We start from the raw sequence: 18774 nt of genomic DNA on the forward strand, positions 1-18774 counted from the left end.
CAAATGATACACACTGGTATCTTTACATGTGACCATGAACTTTCCACAATAAATTTATACTTCTGAATGATAATCTGCTTAGAAATGGCAGATGTCAAAATATGAAAATTTATCATTCAGAAGAGCTATTACATTACATATTAAAAAGAATACTAACTCACGAATATTTTTCATTTAGCACATTTTCAGCGGCTGAAAAAAACCTTAGTGAAAAGCTAGGGCTCGTGGAAGCTGAAGGTCTCACACAGCTATGCACTCGCTCTTAGTGGTGAAGGAGGTCACAAACACTGCTCTGTAAAGCAGCAGCATCAGGCCAACTTTACAGACGGAACTGAGCTATATAGATACCATGCATTTTTTCCATTCAAATGTGTATGGAAATTAGTAAAGTATGTTCAGGAATGTCCTTATTTTCTGTCTCCAGCTCTATGTAGGCAATAAAAGCCCAAAATACCATGTGACAGTCTAATGAAGTTTCCTCTAAGACATGTTACGATTTTGTTACATAAACTACTGAAGACAGCACTCTAAATAGCTACCAAAACACAGGGATAAACAAACATTTAGCATCTAACGCCTCATCTGAAGAAGTAAGTTTTAGTTAAATTCAAAATCAATCATTGTCATATCTAGTGGTGAAATCCTGTATTTAGAGATTTTTTTTAATCTGATAAACATGAAAAACTGTACTGTGAGGTATATACATTTTGATGTTGATGCTTGAACAGGTGGATAGGCGAGCTCCAAGTCCTGCCTGTCTGAAGGACCATCATTATGACTTTAATTTTCCTTACCCAGCTGATCATGAGGAGTGCCTTTAAATATAATTCTGTAAGTGGTAAGGAACAAAGCTCCTTCAGCAGGGAGGATGTGAGGACCTCCAAGCAGTCCTCCTGTAGCTTCCTCTCTGCCATCAGGATCCAGCAGCACACGGAGACCTTCACAAACAAATTCTTCTCCTGGCAGTAGAGTTGGTCGTAGAATTTTGGGCTGACGCAAATAAACGAAAGTGTAAGTGTAATGGCAATACCAGTGTTACATCTCAGTCTAGTTAAGAGTATTTGGCTTAAAAAGCTTCAAAACAAAATTGTTATGAGACTGAGCCCAGAGGAGAAGATGGAGTTTGGACTCAACTAAGAGAAATGGGTCTCAAAAGACAGTGGGCATGCAACAGCTTGTTTATGATCAGAAGTCTGGCTCTACTAGTTTCATAAGTTCATATTTCATGAGACCAAAGCCAAGCACTTTATTTATCACTGGTAGAAATTTTCTTTCAATGTTTTGATGTTTCCTTGTAACATTATGAGAGGGGAAAAAAAGATGACTAAATTGCATGATTCTAATACTTGTAAAGAATACAAATATGTTTCATAACACTTGCCTTCTGTATTGGTGGAAGCCGCCTGCTCTCACGATGGACAGCCTCCAGGGTCTCTATGTGCATTGCTACAATGCCTGGAAAGCAGTAATACCATAAATGAAGTCTCACATAACATGAAAGAGAAAGTTGCAATCTAGTTAAAACACTGATATTCTGAAATTCTCAAATTTAAACATCAAGGGAATAATTATTTGAAATTCAACAGCAATTACAGTCTAGGAAAGAAATGAACCTTCTAACTTCACTGAAAGTAACTGAAAGTAAAAAAGGCATTTTTCTCACTAGAAAAAAAAGAAAAAAGACAGACTACAAATCACTTTTTTGTCACAATTCTTACCTGGTATCATGCAATGAAGACCCTTGATGTGATCCTGTGTAACTCCGCTCTCCGTACAAACCTTGTCAATAAATCTGGTAATGAAGCGTACAACTGCGTTTGCAACATCGTTGTTCTCAGAGTCCTCAAATCCACTTTCAGTGTCATAGCTCTCTGCAACGCTGCCTGCAATACTAGAGACACAAATAAAGACATTTCAAGTGTGAAAAATTCAGCTGGTGATGCACATATGACACCTGGCTAGACGCAGACAAGCTGTGGTGGTTTTTTTTGTTTTTGTTGTGTTGTTGTTTTTTTCTTTCCCTAGTTACAATACATAAACCTTGCTAAAAGCATATGGTAGTACCACAATTACATTGTATTTTCACTGTCATTAATACTGTCAGAACTGCATGGATGATGACACAGAACTCTCCCTCCATGGGTCCAGGGCAGACAGGCCCAGAAGAGAAAAAATAATGCTTGGAAGTAAGCTCTATGTCTTCTCTTCATAAAGTCAAGTTCACTATTTGGAATCTATGGTAAACAAACATCCAGTTACACAGAGAAAGATACATTAAATGAATTTTTTGGCTGCAGAGTAAAGCATTCAAAAGCAAAAAGACTATATAAGGAAAGTTTTTTGTGCATCAGACAGAAAATGCAAGCAAGTGGGAGATGTACACTGAACATCTAAAAACGCCTCCCATAATATTAAGGGCCAGATTCACACACTGCAACACATAATGCAACCTGTCTACTGAGCATATCTTAATGCCCGAGTTTAGAGGTGTTCAGTCAGCAGAAATGAGTAGCCATGGGGAGTTTGATACTGATAGCCTGCCTATCTTTCACTTGATATCACTGCTCTCACACAATGTTCTACAATTTTATCAGGTGGAAATTCCAGCGGGTCATACGTGATAATGGAGACAGTAAATAGAGAGGGAGGAAGGCTTGTTATGAAATCTCCTGGATTTGCATACTAGGGAATGTAACTGGCGTTAAGCTCCTCCTGCCTCCTTCGTAATTTAACCTTTATCACAGTGGTTTAGCCACCTTGCTTTTTGTGACCTCAGGGCCTTTCTTGCAGCTGTTGCACAGAAACTGTGATTTTATGGATGTTATACAAATGCCTTCCTGATTTTAGGTTCATGCACTGGTTTTTTTTCAAGTTATATAAAAACTAACAGAGTAGCTTTTGAACTGCTGTTTCCTTTTTCATCACACCCTATGTTTGTTTTCAACACTTGTGTTACGAGATTAAAAATACTCACTGCAACAATAAAATTTTTATGTTCCCTTAAATGGTGGTAAATTACTCCAGATTAAGTTCTGTTATTTAAGAGGAATCATGTTAGACTTCTCCTTAATTAACGAACTTGAAAAGAAGATACTGGAATCATCTGGTATTTAGAATAATTCCTGAAAACTAAGAAGCTTTTGACAACTGTGGCCCATCCTGACTGAGCTGGTGTACCCACCTGTTTGTGACAATACTGTTGCTCCCGCTCTCCCAGTCACCAGTAGCCGATGTTCTCAATAACTTGTTTTTACTTGTATCCAGTGGCACTAGCAGGTAGACCATAAGGTTAGCAAAATGAATTGCCTGACTGAAAACTGTACTCTCCTCATTCTGGACCAGCTCCTGCTGCGTTTGTTTGGTAAGAGTTGGCCACAGTCGCAGCTGTTCAGCAGCCAAATCCATTGCTGTCTTGTCCTGGTCTGGGCCTACAGAATTTTTCTCCTAGAAGGCATAAGGAAAGAAATATAAAGAAATGGAAGAAATACTAAAGCTATGATTTAAAACCAATGTTTAGTCAAAACTCTATTTATTAAATTGTTTATTAAACTTCTTCAGTTATTTAAATTATATATTAATTTAAAAAGAAAAAGCAAATAACTACACTCAATAGGGTTTAAGGACAGTTATGATTTGAAGGCATTTTACTGAAATATGCAAGAAGCAAAATGCTGACAGATCTAAATAACATCATTTCTTCCTAGATCTCTTTTATGCTGTATGACCTTCCATGTTTCTTCAGAGCAGTTTACTGATTTTAATATAGCTGCTCTTCTTAGCTTACCCACTTAGCTCATAGAAGAACAAGCATAAATCAGATTGAGAAATAACATGCAGCTCATTGCTTGATGCAGGTGATATTCTCCAAATTCCTAGGATGTTCAGGTGAGGCAAGCTTTTATATAAACAGTTTCCAGACCAGCTGAAACATTAATGTTTTTACATGTTAAGAGTCCAATTCTAGCATTTGCTCGAAGCAAACTAGGTAGATGGCACATAGTCATATCACAGCCTGAGTAAATCAGAATAAAGGAATCTGGCAGCTGCTATTAGTGACCTAATGCCTGATGTTAAATTATTAAAGGACTAGGTACCTTGTAAATGTTTTTTCCATACTAAGCTAAAGTTGAGCTAATTTTCCATATAAACACATGTGAGGGTTAAAGTAGATGTTCCCTTGTTAAGTTCTACTATTATTCATATTTTTCTTTATATGGTGTCAGATTGGAAGGGGGTCCCCACACACAGTCCCACAGACCTTTTCTCCTTATCCCCAATATGTTTGACATGCCTTTTCAGTTCTTTCTGATTACATTTCAGGTAATATCTGCATTTTACTTTCTCTCTTTACAGTGTTGTATGACTTTGGGTAGCATACACTTTTCAGCCATATAGTTGATAATGATATATGCATACAAGACAATTACAAATGGCTCTTTACTATGTGTATGTGCTCCTTCTTAAAAAAAGAAAAAAAAAATATCTTATTTTAGCATGCTGCAAGACTTCCCATCATACTTTCATTTTTGCATTAAAGACGTATTTTCCTCCTACTGAGACAGACAATTTGTGTTCTGGAAGATCTGCCCAATATTAATAAAGCAGACTGAGTGACATTCAACAGAAACCATCCTAGAGTTTGTTAATAATCTCTCACTGGACACCAGCACTGCTGCTAGCTTAGGTTGTTCATATTATAGAACTGCTGCTAGTTTCTAACACTGTGATATAAGTTACTACTCTCAGGAAAAACACACCTTAAAGTGAGGAAAATTATACAAAAGATGGTTGCTTGAAAAATCACAAGAGCAACATCAGGTTATAATACTTTGCAGATAAATGTAATTTTTTGTTATTTTTCATATTATTTACACTGTTTAAGAGAGGAAAAATAAAAGAAAAATGGGTAAAATTGGAGAAACCGTAACTCAGCTCTCTATATCTTATGAGACAATTAAAATGTGAATAAAAATATTATGTTGATATTTAATATATTCTCGTACCTTTTGTCTCAGCTGTACTGCATGGTTGTCATCTTTGGCTGTAAGGTAGAGGGAGCGAACTTGATTTTGCACGTTGCTGTAAAAGGTTGTTTCCCAAAACTGCTGGTTAGTCCAGATAGGATGGTCTTGTACACAGGTGTAGGCAAACTGACTAACTCCAGGTGCTAATTTCTGAAAGCAAAAACCATGCAAAATTGACAAATTAGTCCTATTAGTTCATTTCCTTTAAAGATTATGGCTTGAATATTGAAATACATACATACATAAATTCAATTGAACAGACTGAAAAATGCAATATATACTGTCTGTTGTACTGCAGTGTAGGAAAGAGAAATTATCTGCAGTTTTGTGCCATTAAAGACATTAACATACACGAAGCTGGTATACAAGTCTAATGGCAGTGTAAGGCATGGCTTTCTCGATTCACAGTAGAAAAATGAGACTCAAGAGGAAGAATTCTGTGATGATAATGCAGAACACATTTTAATACAACACATTTTCCTTGCAATAAAATGTAGTATTTTTAATAACCTAGTCATACAACACAGAAACTAGTATTCAAACAGATGAAAAATATTTATTTAAAAGTCAGAACCACATTAATGAAATTTAAAATAATTGTAAGCAGCAACTGAGTCCTTCCAACAAGCTGCATTTGTTGCAACAGCAGAAGATCTGATAAACTGTTCTCTTCATTGTTATCTACTGCACTGTATGACCCAAACCCAGCTCCTGAAAGAGTACTAAATTGGGTATGTTCTTTGAAGTCACAAGGGTCTGAATCCCTGTAAGGTCTCAAACAAAACCAGAATTGTTACAGCGTTACTCATTATGACTGCACCAGTTTTTTCAAGAGATATTTATTTAGGTAGCACTAAGTCTCCCGGTGAGTTGTTTAATATTCTTGGTAACCACATACAATGAAAGGAAATTATTTCAGTAACCTGAATCATGAAGAATGAAACCTTTTATCATACGTTCTTACTTTTTGAAAAATGATACAAAGAATTTGTCTTGTATACTGCATATAAGAAGCAGGTAATCTAAATACCTGCTTACGGTTATTTCTGCAGTAGAACTGAAGAATAAAGTACATTACTGGGTGCCTCATTTATTGACTTCCACTCAGAATACTACCCATACCTGAAATACACACTATACCTAGAAGCTAAATTTTACTTTAATGATTATGTTGTAAACCAGTTTCCTGTAGAGCATGAATACAACTCTATTTAATATTTATAACTGTACAATTGTACACAACAGCCAATACATATAATAAATCCTTAGTAGGCACTCAGGCATTCAAGTGGAAGACTAGGAAACTACAGCTGAAAATTTTAAAGTCTGCTTTACAGATTTCTGGTTTTGCAATTTTTTGAACTGTGTTTTCCACTTCGTGCACTTCCAAGAACATCATGAACTAAAAGTCCTGATAATGTGCCATGAATTCATTCCCTATCAAAGACAAGGTCCTTTTAAACAGTATGTTTGAGGAAATGGTATGTGACATGATACTAAAATTTACCCAGCTGAAATATCTTCTCACAATTAACCATCAAAAAGTGAGAAATTATCGTTTTTATTTAATCATTCGGAATTTCATCACATTTCTTGGTAACCTGTTAAGAAATCTAAATGTGGGGAAGATCCAAGTTGTATTAAATATGACTTTGTTTATTCAATACAGTTTAAAACAGAAGAGAGTTGGTTTGTTCAACAGGTTCCCAAGTTTCAGTTGTGATGCAGCTGATGGTAGCTTACAGGAAACAAGAACTGATTGCACAGTAATGGCTCCCATGCTTGGCCTAGCCATTAAATCACCAAACAGGACAGCCCAAATAGTCTCCTACTTATATTGACTGCATGGCATCCCCAGAAAAAAAATCTCAGGCATACAAAATATACGGTAACTCAGGACTATGTCAAGCCTGTTAATTAGCAGGACAACTAACTGTAGGTGATATAGAGTCTTTGGTTGTAAAAGATGAGAAAACGTTAAAAAATATACAGGAAGACTATCTCTATCCTCCTGTAAAGCTACCTCCTTTACACTACTCTCTATCTTTAAGAGCTGTACACATTTCATAGCTTTCACTGTTTGTAGGTATGTATATAGTTAGCTTAAAATGGCTTGATTCGTTCAGCTGGGGTAATTAACACAGGGCCCACAGAATACATCTGGCCCAATCCTCCACCTAACTCAAAATCCAGATGCACAAAACTTGGGTTATAGAGGAATGGGGATGACTGGTAAATCATGGAATATAAATATGGACAACACATCTAGAAAGCAATTGTTACTGCTAAAGCCATACCATGACTTTTAGTTTGATTTATTCTTTATTTTTTTCCACTGGTCGTGATTTCCAGTCACAATACTGCTGGAAAAAGGGAGTATGATGTCAGAGAAAGGAGGAAGAAAGGAGAAAATGTCTGTTCAAGCCTAGCTAGTTGGTAGTTATGCCAATTTGTGTGGTGAATGTCACACAAAGGAGTGGTTTGACTATCAGCCTGTCCAGCTGCCTTTGATGCCTCAGCCCAAATTAGGTAATTGTGTAAACTAGGTAAAGAGGGGGTGATCTTTGGCACAAACCCAAAAGAAAGTTTAAACTTGTTACCCTGGGTCCATAACAATAGTGTTACTGAAATAAAAATGAAATTTTTCCATGGGGACAAACATGACAGGAAAGCTGAGGGGCTTTTAGATGCTCCTCCCGTGCTCAGAAGTCAAAACTGTGAACAGCCATGTACAAAACACAATTTTTAAACAATGTTCAAATATAACAATGTAAATCAACACTGACAGTAACTCCTAGACAAAGTAAAAATGATTTTGTTTACAAAAGGATGAAAAAAATCCATCAGAAAGCTATCATCCTTCTCATCACGTGCAGGTGTTGAAACAAATGGCAAAACCTGATAATGGCCAGAGCACAGAATCACAGTCAGGAGTTGTAGTTCCAGGCTCAGCTCTGCCAGTCATTTTGGGCAAAATCACTTTGGATTCTCAGCTTGTTTTGGTTAGTTTGTTCATAAAAAAGCAATATGAATACCAACCTTAAGAAGCACACTGCTGCTCCTATGCAGTCAAAATCCATGGACTAAAAATACCCTTGGTACAAATATAAGCATTCCATGAAGCTTGCAGTGTCTATGTTCTCCACCCTGGGAGTGCGTAGTCAGCCCTTTTGACTAGAATGGAAACTAAGGGCCCCAATGTTTACTGTTGCATTCAAAAGAATTTGGTCAGGATTTCTCCAATTTACATAAAATTGTAGCTCAGTGTTCTTCATCAGGCCATACTGCCTATATAAAACAAATCTTCACCTATCTTTCCATATAACAGCTAAACTATACTGATATTTATGCCCTTTTTTCCTGTCCCAATAATTCATTTCTGCCAGACAGAATGAACATAGGAGTCTGCAAAAGAATTTCCTACTTATAAGGGAGGATTTAAGGGCTGACAGCTTAGAAAAAGACCCCAGAAGAAAATAATAAAAGTAGTTCTGAAGTGATAAAGTCCTTATTCTAAAGCTGCCTGTATGAGAGCTTAGATGAGCATTGAGGTGTAAATTGTAATAACCAACATGAAATGTGCTAACTGCAAAGGACACCGAGTTCTTTCAACAGATTAATGGCACTTACAAAAACCCAAACACTTCCCTCCCAAATTATGTATGAAACAGACACTACTCATATCAAAATAATGAATTACATTTTAAGAGTTTGTGAAAACACCAAGGTAGATTTGAGACTTGCTCTGTGAGACTATATGCAACTTCTTGAGTTCAGGAATTCTTTCCATTATTTCCACTTTACTGCATGGCACTGGATAATACCTGCCTACAATTTTTTTCTGTTTCCTGACACTGGATACTTCTGATTCTGAAAATGATACTTGTGGCTCAGTAAAAAAATGTGCACCAGCTCCAACAGTCCCAAACTTACTAAGAGGTGCAGGTCCCCAAATAGCTTCTCTATGACATTATATGATTTAGATTGCTTGTTTCTGGAAAAGAACACCTTGTGCTGATCACTCATCAGCCATTACCCTTTACAGCACAAAAGCTTACAGAAGAAAGCAAGTTTATTCCAGATAGGCAAAGGATTCAGTTATTGACTGTGAAGTTGGAAAAAGAGTTACAAAACAAAGAGAGTGAAAACGAGAATATAAATGATGTACCTGAGACTGCTCTTTTCTCACACGATTTTGCCCTTTTGGCTATGGAAATGAAGGGGCAAACTCAACAGTACTCTACTTCTTAGAGACATCCAGTTTACTTCTGAAGTAAAGGATTCACTGTGCTATGGGTTATCTGCTTGATCTCTCCGAGAAAGCTATTGCAACTTCTGTGAAATTACCCACAGATCTTCTTGGCATGCCAAAGGAGATCGCAGCTCTTTCTCCCCTGTATTGGTTAAGGTTCTCCCTGGAAGTCTGCAAGTGTAAACTTACCTACAGATCATCACAGTGACACTGTTACTCCCTGCCTAGGAGCTGTTTTACACAGACATGCAGTCAACTCCCACCTACTGGTCCCCTGAACCCCTGAACAGGAACACGCTCCCCACCCCGAGGTGATGTAAACCGAGTCCTGCGTAGGAACAGATTCCACGCGCCAGTCCTGCACTCAGATCTATGTTGTACCCACACAGATACCTGGGAAATTCAAAAGACTTCAAAGAAGTCCCACAGGATCAACCTCTATAGACTGACCTGCAGGAGCGAGGCTTATCTATGTATTACTTGCAGACACACTGCATCACTCTGTGCATATACACCAATATTTATCACAGCATGCACATACTCAGAGGAGTGTAAGCGTACATGAATACATTTTCAAGTCTGACTGAGCGCTGCATGGATAACATCAGTCAAAAAAGCAATTCAATAAATTGTTTTCTCATTTGGTCTAAAATATAAAATTATACGCACATCTACACACAAATGCGGTGAAAGGTCATAAAAGCATAAAGAACTGTGAAGCTTCTGCTGGGTTGTTTTTTTTTTTTTTAGTTTTGATTTTTAGTGCTTCAGGAAAAAAAAGACTAAATACTAAATAAATCTTCTCCAACCTGAAAACCTCAGCACCAGAAAACAATTTGCCATCTCTCCAATCTTCAGAAAGCCATCAAACAAGATTGGGCTCAAGACTGATTTATGTTTTAAAATAGTTTAAAGTGTGAGTAGCAAAGCAGTTCATCAATCTACTATTACTTGACCATGAAAAATAAAAGAAAGGCCAATTCTCTTATAATTCAGCGCTACGAAATCACAAACAGGTACACTAAACCAGCAGAGGGCAATAGAATTCTAGAATTTTGCAAAATTGGGACGTAATTCTGGAGAGAGCTTTATTTATTGTATACATTTTCTGGCAAAACTACTCATGATCTTTAATCACAGTTTCCAGAAGATCATGTATAATTTACTACACATTACCTAAAGCCACACAGAATATCTCAGGTATCTATACAGATGTATCAAGACAGACAGATATATGCTAATACAAAGTTACATGTAACATTAAATAATGCACAGCAACATACTTCTTTTTCCAAAGAGATAGCAAAAATATTTACAAAGTTCTGCTATACATGGAGCATGTCAAGCTAACTAAAATCATCAGAATGAAGGATGATCAGAAATTGCAAAAAAAGAAAGAGAAGATATTTTCATACCAGAACATCACACTTCTAGATAAGGTTAAGTTCCAAGAAGTGGATAAAAAATGCACTGATTTTTTCCCCGTCTACAGTACATTAAAGTTGGTTTTGGTCTGTTTTGTTTTGTTTGTTTGTTTGTTTTTAAATTTAATTTCATTATAGAGATTACTGTTAGTCTATTCACCAAGGTTTAAATCCATTAGTTAAGTTAAAGATTTCACAAATTCACAGTTGTAGTGTTGAATCCATCTGAAGAATTTTTGAAATTGTTACACAGCTATTTCGAAAATCTTCTAAAATGTCACCATATTCCTCTGGCAACAGGTGGCTCAGCAGTGAGTATGCACCTGTGTGTCTGTATTAGAATGGTGGCATTAGCTCTACCCACAAAATAACCCCCCAGCCACAAAGTTGTTATCTAGGTCTACACTCAGAAACAAATAAACCCTGTAAATCTCTTCTGAGTTCTTAAGGAACTCTTCTGCCAAGTGGTAAGATCCAGATCCAGCAGGAGCAATGCGGGAGGAAGAGGAGAGATCCGCCCAGTACATCAAATGCCTGGTAAATTCTTGTCAGGAGTGTTTTGAATGAAGGAACGACAGAGAGCTGATATGGTATTCACAACTTCAGAAAGCCCGTGATGTGAGGAAGAATATCCTAACAAAAAATTCAACTGTAGGAACTATTATGGAGGATAAAGAAGCAGCCAGTGGATAAAATACAGGGATGTCCATGAAAACAAGAGTAGCAGACAAACTTCAACTATGGGCTTGAATCTCTGGGAGAATAATAATGTGTTAGAGTGAAGGGGAAAACTGTAAGACAGGAAAGCATTTGTGACACCCCAATTCTTGGGTCTCATTCAGTTTAAATTGTTGATGAGATATCTAGGATGGCAACACAGAAATTCACACAAAAGCAGGCAATATACACAAATATGTGCAACTTATCTCCCCTGCCATCTGTAAGCACTTGCTCTCTTCTGTAAACATAAAATAACGCTGCTCAAATCAGGACAGATAATAATGTTCCATGAAACTGTATTCAATAAAAGAAATTGTATTTTCATGCAGACAATTAAGTTCCATTCCACTGGAATAAGGATGTAGTGAATAGGAGGTGATGTTGAACTTACAGATAGGAAAATGCATGAGACTGTTACTTCAGATTTACATTCCTTCACTTTAAGATCAGAAGCTTTATCAGAAATTTTAATTAAACCACTAGAAATTCTTTCATGGTGAACATTCTAAATGAAGAGGTATTTCTGTAACCCTGTAATCCCTCCTTGAAATAGTTAGTTAGTCTGTCCTGCTAATGTGCTAAACTGTCACATTAAACTTTCCTGGTTTATTTCTTCCGGATTTTTTTTCACCTAAACCCAGTTTTGGAAGTGAAATATGCTCTACCTGCAAAGACATAAAATCTGTTCTACAGACATGTATTATGTATCCATTCAAAACCAAAATATGCTAATTAACATCTTAAGGATCAAAGGTGACATTTTGGCATCTGTTTTTGCAAAACTACTACATCATAGCTAACAAGAATCCCCAGATTCCTGTTTTAACTAAAAGGGTATGTTTGCTTTTGCAAAAATAATTTACTGAACTATAATCTTTAAATGAAAGGAACTTTTAATGGATGTAATAAAACCCCTTGACTGGGAGGGTGTTAGAAAATACTGACAGAACTTTGACCATCACCTTACTATTCTCTTCCATGACCCCACTCATACACATAAGCACCCATCAAGTGGGTTATTTTTTGTTTTTATCCCCTCTCAAAATTGAAAAAAATACTGCTTTTATATCATGTCTATAAAAACTTCAGCCATAGTTAACCTACTTACTGGTGGACAGAATCACCAACAATAATGACAACTAATACTGATCCACAGCTTCCTTGCAGTGCCTCAAATAGCCTGACTTCAAATATTATTACTTATTACAAATTCATACTGCAAGCTCTCAAGGATGAGGATCTTCATCTTTGTCATCTTTTGCACAAAACCAAAACCAGCAGTTCCATAATTAGGGCTCTGGATTTACCAGTACTGCAAATAATGCTAACATACATGCTCAGTAATATTGTGAAACACCCTTAATCAATCTTTTGCCTGTCAGCTCGAATATATGCAAAATGAGTAAGATCTCTGAACGAAGAACTGTTAAGCAAGATGATATACAGAAAAGCAATTTATCTATTAAATCAACTTAAGATTTAAAAACCTAGCTTACATTGTAAATATACTGCATGGTATTTTAAATTAGACTAGTGTCAGAAGTCTAGGAACTGACCTCAATCTAAAGAATAAACTTGTATTTTTTCCTTATAAAAATATGGACCACGTGAAAGGATTACCATCCAACCCCACCTCTGCAAAACAGGGCATGTGCATCGTGACCTTTTACACTTTTCACCAACATTATCACTCACCTAACAAGCCAGACTGGTACCTGGAGTTGAAACAGTACAATCTCAGCTGACATAAAGAAGCATTAGGGCTTCGATAGTGAAGAACATTAAAATCCAATGATCAAAGTTAATATATGTTCTTTTGATAATTATTACTTCATTTGAAGTACTGCAGAAAAATATTTCTTCTCTCCTGTGTGATGTCCTTAAATTCCCTGCTGTTTGATTTAGAAGTTATGTAACGAATAGGAACCACTTAAAGTCTGCCTACTGACATTTTCTTTTGTGGTTCAGCTTCTTCCATAGTATCTACTATATGACACAGGCATATTCTTGCTGGTTTTCAAGCAGGCAACTTAATATATTTCCACATTTAAGGGATTATCATTCTGAAAATGGATAAATAAGTATAGTATTAAATATAATGTTATTTAATACAAATTCAGCCACAAAAACACTTCCATAGTATCAGAACTGGCAGAACAGAGATACAAGAAGAAAATTAATGGAAGCAGACAAAACTTCTTGCCAAGACAATAAAGGAAGTCTTTCGGGATAGGAGTTTCCTAAATTAAAGCCAGCAATTCAAGAGTGGAGAATTTTAAAGCAGCAGCATGTCAGAGTAAGACAGAAACATTTAAGAGGAAATATATTAACTAGATGCAAGAATTAAAATAGTTCAGTACAGAAAGCTAACACGTACCAGAAAGTCTTTCTAGCTTTATAGAAGGCTAAGATCATGCTGACGTTTATGAGAATTAACTGGGACAATCGCAGTTGTGCGGAAATACAAGTTAAGAATGAGAACTCATGCTAAATGTAAAAAACCCACCGATTTTGCTTCCAAAATTAACCGATTCATCCAAAACCTTTATGCAATTCCCTTGTATTCACTCAAATTCTAAATAAAGACTAATATGTTATTATCTGTCAAAGTAACAGAGACGATGTTAGCACCAAATTGCCCACTGCTTTCCACAATACAGTTGGACCAATATTCCACTTATTCCAGCTGATACTAACTGTAAAACTTGTCTGATAGAAACATAACAATGGAATTAACTCGTCACCCATCATCACAGATTTCCACATTAGGCATTCTTTAGGTAGCTTCTCCGACTTTGTAGCTGATGCTATACAACAGAGAGCACATTTCAAATGATGATGCTTCTGATATGTAATTAACCTTGAATTGGGTATCTCCTGGAAAAGAATTTGATGGTAATAGTTAAAATATGATGAACTACTCAATTTCTCTAGCACTGCCTCTTTAATCTTCAGAGAAAGCCTTTATCCTTGTAACTGGGAAGCCCTCCCACACCAAGCAGGCTCTGGAGTAAAGTGGTCATTTATTCAGGCATTTCAGGGAGTCAAGGTTTTCTTCCATTGAAAGTCTGTCATAACTGTTACTGAAACTTGGTAATTCATTTCAACTAGGGAAGTATACACTTATACTAATTTTGGTTTACTATTATCCTATGCAAAAGAGCATGTATACTTCACTGTGGAGAACAGAATTATTCATATTGGTGTCTTAACATGGAATACTTTTCACACTTTATCATTATCTTCAAATTTTTTTGTTAAATCACAATTTTGTACTCTACTTGAAGATTATTAAAAAAAACTTAAACAAAACCCACTTCAAATAAACACAGATTAAAATCTTTTCAATCAGAAAAATGCTACTAGGACAGTTCCCTAAGATGACCTGAATAAATGTTCTGTACTATATTCAAAACTTTTAAGTAAAATGATTGACCAAAATTTATAATCTTCTAAAAACACTGAATAAAGCAATTGTCCTATTTTATGTAACTCCCATTTCCTTCTCAACAAAGGTGTAAGTGTATAGAGTACAAACGATAACTGAGCAGACCTGCGGATGAACAGCCAAACAGCGGCATACCAAAAGGATTTCAGTTAGCCATAGTCTGCAAAATATTTCTCTGATGTTTCATTGCAAGTTCTAGAATAAGATTAGCATCACTATCCAACTGAAATTTTATTAAAAATTGGTGGCTCATAAGCATTAAAATAAAAAAAAGTAAAAATCAATCCATTCCTCCATTTCTCCCAAGAATGCCATAATTTGGTCACATAAAACTTATGAAGCAGTCTCCAAAGCATCTCACTGCACTATGCTAAATGATGTCAATTTTAATGCAATACATCCAGTCTGTGAGGTGTTTTACTGCATTTGGGTTATTTCTGCTAAAAATAGATCAGCATCATCCAAGAGTACATCAACAACTGACTCAGAAATCTGAAATACTTGTGACTGAAAAATAACAGTGCTCTGGCTACTGCAATTAAAAGAAATATTAACCTGTAAAATATAAAAGCCCATTCATCATTTCTACCCTTAACAAACTTTACTTTCAGAATAATATATTTTTATTATGCCACTTCCTTTGTTCACAGGTGATCAGAACTGTCACTTCTGAATGCCAAATAACAAAATTGTGCAAGTGCATTAGTATCTAATATGCAATGTGATAGAATATCCTTAGAATGGTATGGGAACACAGATGATTATACCCAGGTTAAGCATAAAATTTTACTTCTAAAATTTTGAAAAAAATCCCCTGAAAGTGAGAACATCGTATTATAATCCGCACATTCATGTTCTGCAATGGTTGAGGGATGAAAGAAAGAATCCTTGATCAGACTGCCAAATGTCACCTGAGCTGAAACGGGAGGGAAGATGAAGTGGACTCTCTGATTTGGCATGGGATGGCAGTGAGGACAAGAGCTGTTGCTCCCTCTGCCTCTTGTCCAGCGAACAGGCTGCAACTGGTGCCTGCCTCTGACCATCACACTTTTTGCATACTAAAACTTCAAGAAACGCAGCACTTTCTACATGACACCTTGCCACCCTGGCAAAGAGACCTAACAGAAACGGAGGATCCAAATCCTGTGAATCTGACACTGCCAATTATAGGCTCAGCAAACTGTCTTCCTTGATGAGTTAACAAAATAAAAATATGGTTAAAATTTGTCCTTTCACCTTGTCCTTTCTTCCCACATGTAGAAAAAGATCTCTTTTTGCTGCAGCAGGAAATACTACACTTCTATTTTATACACAGAAGAAACGACCGCATACCAAATAAGCATGGGTCATCCGTACCAAAAAACCATGGAAGAATTCTTTTATCTTCATGTATAAATACATTTTATTTGTATTATTTCGATTTTAAACAGAATTCCAACAGTATTACTAACGGTAAACGAAAACCTTTTTCTAACCCAGAAGCAAAAGATGTGTTTGTTTTTGTGACATTAACAGTACACACCAAAGACCACTGTCACTGATGAGTCACATTTTGCTAACAGCTCCTGTCCAATACTTAAATTTTTAAAAATGCATTGTGACTGTTTTGTCTAGAAAAATTCGATTATTTCTCCAGTACACAAATATGCAATCAGTACTGACTTCCCGTCTATTAATTTAATCCCACCAGTTATGAGTTAGAGTGTGATCAAATTCTGCCTGATCAAGTTTCACAACAGATCACTTACCAGACTCACGAGCTGGAATTGTGAAGTTTCACCAGACATCCCAAGAACTGATAGCATGCTGGACACAGGGCAATGTTTTTTGTTATTCTAATTAGATATATGAGAAACAATCTGGACTAATCTTTACGTAAGCAGAGACATTAAGACAAGACCTCTTAGATCGTGCAAGCTTGTTCCTTTCAATGCATTTTTTACTGTTTTCCCAAGAGTATTTTAAAATACCCCAAGGCTAGAGCACTGACTACTTCATGAGAAGGCCATTTCAGAATCTTACCAACATTATCTCCAGGACTATGTTTCTCTTACAACTCAGTTTCTTGGTTTCATCTCCTGGACTCACACGAAAACACATCTTTCTCATTTATACACCTCAAACAACACTTGGTGCCTGCACCGTGTGTGGCCACATACAGTAAAGCTATTTAGGAAGAACAGGTAACTGTTTCATTAGTGCTCTGCTTTGTGTTAGGTAAACAAATTGAAACTTAACATTTCATATACACAACAGTCCTTTCATAAAGGAACTGTGATGACATACAACTTTTTATTATTTCATTTGAAGCGACAGGAATTACATTAACAATAAAATGTTGTGACGTGAAATCCCATCATAATGCCCCATCAAAATGCTACAGCAAACACAGATGGTAAAATATATATTTGACTGATGTAACTCTACAACATTCTTAGATTTACTGCAGGCTTTCTCAGTGATAACTTGATTTGGAGTAGCACTTGCACAGTAATACCAATGCACACACAAATGAAAACCTGTGTCACCACTGGATTCACAATCCCTGCCTATTTCTAGCTACCCTGAACGCTGTGCAGCTTCAACAGGGCCAGGTGAAACAATACTTCATATGCTCCTGGCAGTAAACGTGGTATTCTGGTAACACAAACATCAGTATAAACAAGCACATGCTGCCAAGCACTACTCCACCGTTTTTTGGGAAGCGGAAACACAATCACGCTTAGAGCAGAGGTAAGTAAGTTCCGCACTGAACAACACTGCATGAACAACACTGAAGCCTGTGCTGGAATACCTGCAGCTCTGCCTACAGAAGAAGGAAATGCAGCTTGAAGTGTGCGTGTGCACAGGCATGCGTGTGTAAACTGCACTGTATGTGATAGTTAAAGAACACTGACAGGCAACTCAGCAGAAAAGGCCGTGACACAGCTTGACAGTGCAAACATACCAGTTTTCCTGAAGGTATTTTAATAAAAAACAAATAATCCCCCAAATGACCTTAATTTTAGTTTGTACATTCCTCTGGACTTATCAGAGACAGAACAGCAATATGCTGTGTTAAGCAAGAAAACTTTAATCAGTCTAAGATTTTGGTCAAGGGAAACCAAGTGAAAAGAGAACTTATAAACTGTTAACGTTAGAAAGCAGGAAGCTCAATGAAGAAAAGTAAAGCAGCAGGGTTTGATATGATTTCTCCCCAAAACAGGGGAAGAGGAAAGTTAGTTTACTGTAACTCCAGAGCAGGAATCCCTCCAAAGGGTAACAGAGATGTTAACAAGGTGGAAGACTGACACTCATTTTTCTTAATTTAAGAATACTGATACAGAACATTGTTCCTACACAGGTTCATGCCAGCTAGAACCTACCCACTCTAGTCTAGGATTCAATTTTGAAAACCTCTAGAGAAGCTGAAATGTGCTCCGAAAAGTTTCATTTTTACTCAAATTCCAAACAGAACCTTAAACTGTTAATCTTATGTTCTGAACAACACATCAGTTTGTGTTTAGTATGCATAGTTTTATACCAAAATAAATACTTTTGCCAAAGAATTGTATCTAATGGGACATACCAAAGGGGGCCATCACTGAACCTGAGGATTAGATCTGGGAAAAACAAAATTCTTTTTCTATTATGCATTAGCAGCTGGCTTTTGCAAGTTAACAGTCAGGTTATTTTAATTTTTAGTTCAGGTCTGGAACATTAAAAAAAAAAAATCATCATGCTTCTTACACGTTTCTTTTTGTGAGACAAATGGTGTGAGATCTTGGTAGTCCTAGAAAACATACAAGTGTATAGAAGAAATTACTTATAGATATTCTATATTCAATGCGGCTTTTTGTTCTCCTTGATTGTGAAATTAAAACTTATTCAAGCTTATTTTAACACTTATGATACTCCACACAGAAA

At 36.4% G+C, this 18774-nt stretch overlaps 1 protein-coding gene across 5 annotated transcripts in view; it reads right to left on the reverse strand.

Moving 5' to 3' along the window:
• The window catches only part of SBF2 (SET binding factor 2), a 243214-nt gene that overhangs the window by 48747 nt on the left and 175693 nt on the right, over positions 1-18774 (reverse strand). For all 5 annotated transcript variants that reach the window (XM_074918678.1, XM_074918681.1, XM_074918679.1 and 2 more), the window contains exons 18-22: positions 5004-5174; positions 3182-3444; positions 1719-1891; positions 1382-1455; positions 795-990 (exon numbers count right to left, since the gene is read on the reverse strand). In XM_074918678.1, coding sequence (XP_074774779.1) covers positions 795-990; positions 1382-1455; positions 1719-1891; positions 3182-3444; positions 5004-5174 — 877 coding nt within the window. The remainder of the gene's footprint in view (positions 1-794; positions 991-1381; positions 1456-1718; positions 1892-3181; positions 3445-5003; positions 5175-18774) is intronic.

This window comes from Athene noctua, chromosome 14, assembly GCF_965140245.1.
Source record: "Athene noctua chromosome 14, bAthNoc1.hap1.1, whole genome shotgun sequence".
In the NCBI taxonomy this organism is placed as follows: domain Eukaryota; kingdom Metazoa; phylum Chordata; class Aves; order Strigiformes; family Strigidae; genus Athene; species Athene noctua.